This window comes from Arachis ipaensis, chromosome B03 (genome assembly GCF_000816755.2).
Source record: "Arachis ipaensis cultivar K30076 chromosome B03, Araip1.1, whole genome shotgun sequence".
NCBI lineage: Eukaryota > Viridiplantae > Streptophyta > Magnoliopsida > Fabales > Fabaceae > Arachis > Arachis ipaensis.
The window spans coordinates 41,599,580-41,607,935 of NC_029787.2; the positions used below are offsets into that span (position 1 = coordinate 41,599,580).

The window sequence follows — 8,356 nt, forward strand, 5'->3', positions numbered from 1 at the left end:
TTCGATCCAATCCGCACTAAACTCATTAGATCAAATTCGATATTCGCACTTTTTATGTTTCAGATCAGATCATATCCTCAAATTACAGATCAGATACGGATAAATACTGTGATTTATATGGATCGGCTGGTTCGACCGGAAAACTAGTGAATCGGACTAAAACCGAACCCTAGTTCGGTTCGATTTACTCCTTGGACCGTTTAAGGAATAAAACCGGTGCAAACCGGTCTAACCGAACTGGTTTGCTTGAAAAATTTTTTAAAATGTCTCCACAAGGTCTCGAACCAAGAACCTTGGAGCAAAAGCAACCTCTACTTGCCACTTAACCAGTGCACTTCTAAGTATTATATTTGACAAATACTAATTATATAGTATACATAAATATCTAATTTAATTTAATTTTTATTTTTCTATTTTTAAAATTAATTATATTTTAATTATATACCATTATTAATATAAATATAAATTTCACTAAAAATTTATTAATTTACTTGATCTATTTTATTGCTAATATTGTGATTAAGGTTATTTGTTTTGATGTTAGTGTTAAAATCTACTGATATTATAGTTAGATGATAGGCTTTGTGAATTAATTATTTTTTTATTGTGTCAAAATAAGATACTATTGTAGTATTAAAATTTTATGATTTTTTATATTAGTTATTTTTAGAAGTTGAGACTTGATTCTTCATAAAATGTTAGTGAAGATATGTATTTCAAATTTTAATTTTAAGTTTTTAACTATTTTATATTTTATATTTACGTGAGACCGGTTTTATCAGTTCAACCAATGATTTATCGGTTGAACCCATAAACCAGTAAACCAGTAGCTTGACCGGTTCGATCACTGGTTTGGTTCTAACAACTATGTTTCAATCTAATTTCAAAAATTTCGATTTACTCAATTTAGTCTCCCAACTTAATAGTTATGACTCACATTGGTTCCTAATCTTATTTTTGTCACCGTCTCTCAAAATCGTTAACGACATGCTGAGATGGACTAACGACTGTTACATTATACATTCTAGCGACTGTTTGATGTGACAATTGAAATTTTTTTTACCTTATTTTTTTCAACTAAACACTTAAAATCCTAATATGAGTCACGGATACCTAAGTTAAAAAATCAAACTAAGTAAATTAAAACTTTAAAAATCAGATTAAATCTCGAATATAACTTCAAAACAGAACTTTAACTTATGTAGTGATTAATTTAAATGAGAATCAAATAAATCAAAATTCAACATAATTTTTATCAATGTTTCCAAATTCGAAATTTCTATACCAAAATTAACTAGGATTTTTCTTTAAATTATTTTTTAGTGTTTTTGGAAAGAAAATCTTTTGAGGAATTTAATAATATGTGATGAGGAACACCGAATAAATTATACAGAAACTAATTAAAACACAATATGAAAACATCTTTAAAAAAAGACGTTTTAGACGTCTTTATCTGAGTGGCTCCAAAATAAAAGGTATAGCTGAAGTGGTGAGATATGTTTTTCTTTTGTAACATAAGGTGGTAAGAAATTCACCTAGTTTGTCATTGGCTAAAGAAGAAGGTTAATTAGGGAACACAATGAAAAAAGGTGGAGTAAATGACTAAATGCCCATAATTTGAACAGCAAATTGCATCAAAGAATGGTTCCCTTCAATTTTGGTAGCAAAACCACTATGCTTTCCCCCCAGGGAAACAACTTGCAACTACACAGGGGCTCTCTGCCTATTAAGTATAAACAAACCAAGTGAAAATCTACTAAATTTGAAGTATTAAGGGAACCTTAAACCTTGTAAATTAGACCAGGTACAACTACAAGAAATGAAACCAGTTGGGAGTAGTGTGTCCATGGAACAATCTTCTGTGCCTTTGATATTACGCTTCCACCAGCTGAGAATTGAGACACAACACATAAACCACTCAAATTAGTTACACAATACAAAGTGATAAAAAATTCAAGGTAGATTGAAGTTAACTAGAAACAGAAAATAAACATAAAAAGTAGAAACCAAAGTTTTGAAGATGTTAACTTACCACAATCTCTTGTCGAATTTGTAGTACTTGAGCAGAGACACAAGAAACCTTGTGTATCAGCATCAAAGCCACAAGTCCCACCAGATTTCTCACAAGTTCCACACCCCACATCAGGCACACTAAAAGAAAGCTTAATCCCATAAACCCAATCCAAAGGTCCCACACCCCTCAACTTTCCCGTGTCAAACACGCTCGTATAGTGCGTGCAATCCAATATATTCATGCTCATGAACTTCACGGTGTTGTAGCTTGTGAAACAGCACGGTGGGGAACTGTTAGTTGTTGACAAGTGGAACACCCTGAAAGCGTTGCAGGAGCCGTAAAGCTCGTCGCAAGTGTGGCCTTCGAAGTTGAAGCAGAGGTACTTGTAATGGTTGAGAACTGGAGAGTCTATGGAGCAGTTTAGGAGCACGAAAATGGTGTCTTGTGATGGTGGGATTATGGCGGTTTGAACTTCTGTCATGACCAACTCATGGTGTGGTTGAAGGATGGAGCACGTGGACATTTCAGGGTCGTAGATTACCTACATCGATCCCACGAATACAAATACGAATACCAGCATTGAATACGATATAAAACTATACATAAATACGAATATACACATACAATAGTTAAGCATAGTAGATTACCATGGTTAGTTTGTTGTAGTCGATGGATTGAACCTTGTAAGAACCAGAAGGGGTTTGAAAGAACAAGTTAGTGCTGCAGTTAAGCATGTTCCTGAACTGAGGTGCACCGCAACCATCTTCTAAGCCAAATGGGTAGTTTATGGGAATGTTGCCACATGAGTTCTTGCAAATGGAGAGTGCAAGAGTAGTTAGAATAACAATGGCTTGTAGTTGTAGTAGGAATGTGAATATGAGAAGATGCATCTTCATGTTCTAGATTTGGAACTAGCGAGCGACAGTGGAATATGCTATGCTATACGCGTTTTTGGACCAAAGGAAAAGTAAGAAGATGAGTGAATTTGGGATGATGAATTTAATTTTACAAATTAAAAAAAAATGGTAGAACAAAGATGTATATTATAAAAGTCCGTAATTTACTCGAATAGATTTTTGAACGTTGGGGCACAGGCTGGTGTATGGGATCCACATTTGAAAAGTAAAAAGCTAACTTACCAGCCTGTGTGAACATGGGTTTTCTAAACTACATAATAATATGTTTTAAATCCAGAAGGCCTATATCAACATGGGGATGTAGCTCAAATGGTAGAGCGCTCGCTTTGCATGCGAGAGGCACGGGGTTCGATCCCCCGCATCTCCAAGGTTATCATTTTCTTTTTTGGCTTTTTCCTTCCCCTGAATGAAACCAAAGCGCTCCAAATATCGAAAAGGAATCTTTTCTGTTTCACCTACACATAAGCTTGATTTATTCCCGCCAACATGCAAAATCAGCGAGCCAAAACTAGGGTTTGTGAATTTTCACTCAGAGTCACAAGCACAAACCGAAACCACAACTTATCAGTAGCAGTGGTGTCAGACTAACAGCTGAACCATTTCCATGGCGGAGCTTACTCAGATCGCCGATCTTCTCAACCAGACACTCAGCCCCGATGCCAACGCCGTTCGTGCCGCCACCGATGCTCTCGATCGACTCTGCCTCACTTCTAACTTCCCCTTCTACCTCCTTTCAATTTCAACTCGTAATTTCACTTTCAAGCTTCCGTTCTTCCTCATCGTCGATTTCGCAGTTTTGCATTTTCAGCTCATTCTTTTTTACGAGAATTTTGATTCGGTGTTTGCATGCAGGAGGAGAAGATCAAGGTCAGAAGGTTGCTGCTGCTACTTACCTGAAGAATTTCACGCGCCGGAACATGGATAGCAGTAGCGCGGCCACGATTTCTAGTGTCGGCAAGGAGTTCAAGGAGCAGCTGATGCAAGCTCTGCTTCAGGCCGAGTTCCACATTCTGAAGATTTTGGTTGAAGTGGTACGTATCTTGATTGTTGCCGTTGTTGTTGATTCGCCCTTGAATTGTGTTTTCTTATGCATCTGAACGATTCTGTGGTGGCAGTTCCAGTCGGTTGCGGTTGCTGAGTTTGTTAAGCAGAATTCGTGGCCGGAGCTTGTGCCTTATCTGCAGTCTGCTATTCAGAATAGCAATCTCATCAATGGTTCAAGCTCTGCATGTAGCACAGTCAATGCACTTGTAGTTCTTCATGCTCTTCTTAGACCTTTTCAGGTATTCAAAGTCTCTATTGGTTTTTGACTTGGAGTGAAATTTAGGATTTTGTTTATTCATGCAATGTGCCTTTATGTGAAATCAATGTTGGCAGTGACAATTTGCATCAGATCATGTCTACTGATTGAGATTTATTGAATAAAATTTTAGATGTAGAAGAGACAGAATGCAGTTTAGTGGTTGCCATGACTCATCATTGATACATTGTCATGTGTTTTGCAAGGTTTACATGTGTATTTCTGTGTTTGTTTCTTATCTTCATGTTTTCTTAAATGCATTAAGAATCCTTCCAATTTCTTCTTTGAAACATTTATTTCCAAGATAATATCTACAAAATATTAGATAATTTTTTTTTTCTCTCTGTAATTATTCACTTGTGTAGCAGTTAGCTTAACCCTTAAGTTTGGTCCTGTTTATGTAACATACTGTCTCTTTGCCTCTATCAGAACTTCTGTATGCCATGAAACATGTTTTGATTCCTTTGTCTTGTATATAAATTAACTGCTTCATTTTGCAGTATTTTTTGAATCCTAAAGTACCAAAGGAGCCTGTACCACTGCAGCTGGAGCTTATAGCGAAAGAAATTCTTGTGCCTTTGCTTTCTATATTTCATCAGTTTGTTGGAAAGGTAATTTCTAGTCTTTTATCCCTTTTGTGCTTTACTTAACTTACCATTTCTTTTATGAACTCCACTTCTGAATGGTTTTATTATGCATGTACCAGGCTTTAGCTACCCTTGACAGAGCAGAAATAGAAACTGAGAAAGTTCTTCTCACTGTATGCAAATGCCTACATTTTGCAGTAAGTAATGTTTGAACATGTATATAGTTAACACAAACATATATGAATTAGTTATTATGTGCAATTCTGCATTCACTTGAGTATATTTATCCTTGTGGAGCTTAAAATTAACGAATATTTTTCTATAGTGATATAATTCAATTGTCTTCTTGTTGCATTGTTTGTGGTGCTTATACTCTTTTCAAGTAGTTTCTTTTTAATTGTTTTCTGATAAGTTAGATCCCCTATTCCCCTTTAAATATTTATGTTGCCCTCCAATATATTTTTGCCTTGTCAGCTTCAACTGGCATAAGTGGAGTTTCATGCTATTTTCCTCCAATTTGTTTTCTGTACAAACCATTGGCAGTATTGTAGAGTGGCTCATGTAGCAGATGATTCTATGACTAAAGTGTAGGTGCTAAATTTATTTTTATTTGATACTCCTATTTATAGGTAAAGTCTTACATGCCACCGACTTTAATTCCTCTTCTTCCTTCATTCTGTTGTGACCTGATTGCCATTCTGGGTTCGTTGAGATTTGATGATCTGGTAGCTGAAGAAGATGTATATTTCACAAGATTGAAGACTGGAAAAAGAAGTCTGCTTATTTTTTCTGCACTTGTCACTAGGCACAGAAAACATTCTGATAAGTAATATCATGCATAACTTCTTTGTTCACTGAATGAAGGCATTTTTACATTATATATATTAAAGTATATTCCCTCCATTTTCAGGTTGATGCCACAAATGATAAGTTGTGTTCTTAACATTGTCAAATATAGCAAAAATACCAGTGTAAGATAATGACCTCAATTTTTGTACTTGATTACTGGTTGGTTAGCAGTTGATTTAGACAATGCTTATTCTTTCTATTTCTAGCTTTGATTCTAAAAGTCTATCTTACTTATGAATTGTATCTTGAAATTGATTTTGCACTCATGTTACCTTATATTTATTTTAATTGTACTCCTTTTGTTGGGCATACTGGAATTTTAATAGTGATATTTCTTTTGCAGAAACTTCCTTTCCTGTCTGAGAGGGTTCTTTCTTTAGGTTTTGATGTAATTTCAAATGTACTGGAGACTGGACCGGTTAGTTTTTTTAGTTGTGAGCTCTTAATCGAGTTTCAATTGTTTGGATGCTGCAACTTTTGCATTTCACATATTCTTCCAAATATTCATCTTTAATATGGTTCAAGTTCAATAAATACAGGGATGGCGGTTAGTTTCTCCACATTTTACAACTCTATTGGAATCTGCAATTTTTCCAGCATTAGTAATGAATGAGAAGGTTAGGATGTTTCCTGAAAATGTTACATGGACAAATTTTTGTTTAAGAATATTATTTTAATCAAATTTAAGTAGCTTGACATACACTTTTTTCCTTCTTTAATTTATGAAAATGTTTGTGTAGGATATATCAGAGTGGGAAGAAGACGCAGATGAGTATATACGGAAGAATCTTCCTTCAGATATTGTATGAATTGAAAGTTGATATTATTGTTTTACATATTTTGTAGTTACTTACGACCTAAATTTTTTTATTAGGACGAAATTTCTGGATGGAGAGATGATTTATTCACTGCCAGAAAAAGTGCAATAAACTTGCTTGGTGTAATCTCGATGTCAAAGGTAAACATCATAAAAGTTTGTTGAGTTATGTTAGTTATTTCTATAGTTCATTTGCTGTAATTTCTACAGGGGCCACCTACGGAGAGTGCTGCTGATGCTTTATCAGCTTCAGCCAAGCGTAAGAAAGGCCAAAAGAACAAAAAAAGCAATCAACGGCGCTCCATGGGGGAGTTGTTGGTGCTTCCATTCTTGTCGTTGCATCAGTTACTCTGTTGATTTGTTGCTATTTATTTGAAAGCCTATTGGCTGAGCAGTGTTATAAGTGAAATACTGAAACATATGCTGATTGCTGAAATACTGCCTTTTTTTTTTCTTTTTCTTTTTCGCTTAAATCCTCTATTTTTCCTCCCGTAACCCCTTTCCGTACTTGATGTCATGTTACTAAAGTGCTTTGTTCATGTACGTATTTAACTTTAATCAGTATTTTGTTTTATTAATAGTTCTATACTTCTATACTCTCCTATTACTTTTGTACTTATTGTTGTTACATCATCAACTTTGGCAGTTACTTTGGTGTTCTGATGGCATATGGTGGCCTACAAGATGTGAGCACATTTCACCTATTGTTTCAACCAGCCATCTGCATTTGAAGTTTGATTTACATTTTTTTTCCCCAAATCATTTTATTTCTTATGCAGTTTCTGAGGGAGCAAGAACCTGGATATGTAACAGCTCTGCTTCGCACAAGGATTTTGCCACTGTATGCAACAGCTGCCTTGGTGCCATACCTGGTTGCAAGTGCAAACTGGGTACTAGGAGAACTAGGCTCCTGTCTACCTGAAGTAAGACAGCATATCAATTATGCTATCTAAACCTGAGCAAATTCGTTTTCAAATACTGTTCCAAAATGCATTTTGGTGAATGTTGAGGACACATTTAGCCTATCTTGTTTCTAACTTTCTGTTTCATCGTAGGAGATGAGCGCTGATGTATATTCTCAATTGCTTATGGCATTGGTCATGCCAGATAAGCAGGATATGTCTTGCTACCCTGTCCGGATTTCTTCTGCTGGGGCAATTACGACACTACTTGATGTGAGCTCTTAATTTCTACATCTACCAGGGATGTCCAATCTTTTTTTTTTTTTTTTTTTTTGATTTACCACTCAGCTTCTGTTTTTCCTTTTTCCAGAATGAATACATGCCCCCTGATTTTCTACCTCTAGTTCAAGTAATCATTGGCAACATTGGAAATGATGAGAGTGAGAGCTCCATCTTATTACAACTTCTCAGTTCTGTCATGGAAGCTGGAGATGAGGAATTAGCTATCCATATCCCACATATTGTCTCATCATTAGTTGGTCCCATCTCAAAGTGGTTAATACCTAATCCGGAGCCTTGGCCTCAAGTATGCGCTGATCTCTCTTGTTTATTTGCTGTTTAGCAATGATTGCTACCAGTTGTTTTGCTAACAACTCTAATAGATAATAACATTGAATTTGGTTTGATGAATAAATATAACTTTGCTATCAGTAATGTGTGATAAATAAATATAACTTTGCATTCAGTTGCTTTGTTTGATGGAGCAAATAACATGCATGTCTAGTTAGTTATTTTGGACCATGCTGGATTTTTCATTGGCCCATACTATTGCACCAACGCAATACTAATTTTGATCTGACTATGTATCTGCAATAGGTGGTTGAGCGTGCAATTGCTGCTCTAGCAGTTATTGGTCAGACTTGGGAGGACTGCAGACGTGAAGAATCTGAGTCAATTGATTCTCTTGAGA

The 8,356-nt window shown here is 35.6% G+C and overlaps 2 protein-coding genes and 1 non-coding gene across 3 annotated transcripts in view; 2 read left to right on the forward strand and 1 right to left on the reverse strand.

Annotated features, from left to right (window-relative positions):
- LOC107634411 lies at nt 1,591-3,027 on the reverse strand. Its single transcript, XM_016337921.2, has 3 exons — nt 2,662-3,027; nt 2,033-2,555; nt 1,591-1,888 (listed from the first exon to the last, which is right to left on the reverse strand). The coding sequence occupies exons 1-3, from the start codon at nt 2,908-2,910 to the stop codon at nt 1,782-1,784; spliced, it is 879 nt and encodes a 292-aa protein (XP_016193407.1). The 5' UTR covers nt 2,911-3,027; the 3' UTR covers nt 1,591-1,781.
- TRNAA-UGC lies at nt 3,226-3,298 on the forward strand. The gene has a single exon. It is a non-coding gene; the product is annotated as a tRNA-Ala (tRNA).
- Nucleotides 3,355-8,356, forward strand: part of LOC107633035 (importin beta-like SAD2 homolog) — a 7,537-nt gene continuing 2,535 nt past the window's right edge. Inside the window, exons 1-17 of the mRNA XM_016336670.2 lie at nt 3,355-3,677; nt 3,784-3,962; nt 4,047-4,214; nt 4,732-4,842; nt 4,938-5,015; nt 5,448-5,644; nt 5,729-5,789; nt 6,011-6,085; nt 6,207-6,284; nt 6,408-6,470; nt 6,542-6,625; nt 6,695-6,828; nt 7,131-7,170; nt 7,264-7,407; nt 7,540-7,659; nt 7,757-7,972; nt 8,263-8,349. Coding sequence (XP_016192156.1) covers nt 3,536-3,677; nt 3,784-3,962; nt 4,047-4,214; nt 4,732-4,842; nt 4,938-5,015; nt 5,448-5,644; nt 5,729-5,789; nt 6,011-6,085; nt 6,207-6,284; nt 6,408-6,470; nt 6,542-6,625; nt 6,695-6,828; nt 7,131-7,170; nt 7,264-7,407; nt 7,540-7,659; nt 7,757-7,972; nt 8,263-8,349 — 1,977 coding nt within the window. The 5' untranslated portion in view covers nt 3,355-3,535. The remainder of the gene's footprint in view (nt 3,678-3,783; nt 3,963-4,046; nt 4,215-4,731; nt 4,843-4,937; nt 5,016-5,447; nt 5,645-5,728; nt 5,790-6,010; nt 6,086-6,206; nt 6,285-6,407; nt 6,471-6,541; nt 6,626-6,694; nt 6,829-7,130; nt 7,171-7,263; nt 7,408-7,539; nt 7,660-7,756; nt 7,973-8,262; nt 8,350-8,356) is intronic.

Coding starts and splice junctions, on each gene's coding strand:
- LOC107634411 (XM_016337921.2), bottom strand. CDS start 2,910: ATGAAGATGCATCTTCTCATATTCACATTCCTACTACAACTACAAGCC. Junction 2,556..2,661: donor ACTACAACAAACTAACCATG/GTAATCTACTAT, acceptor GGATCGATGTAG/GTAATCTACGACCCTGAAAT. Junction 1,889..2,032: donor AAATTCGACAAGAGATTGTG/GTAAGTTAACAT, acceptor CTCAATTCTCAG/CTGGTGGAAGCGTAATATCA.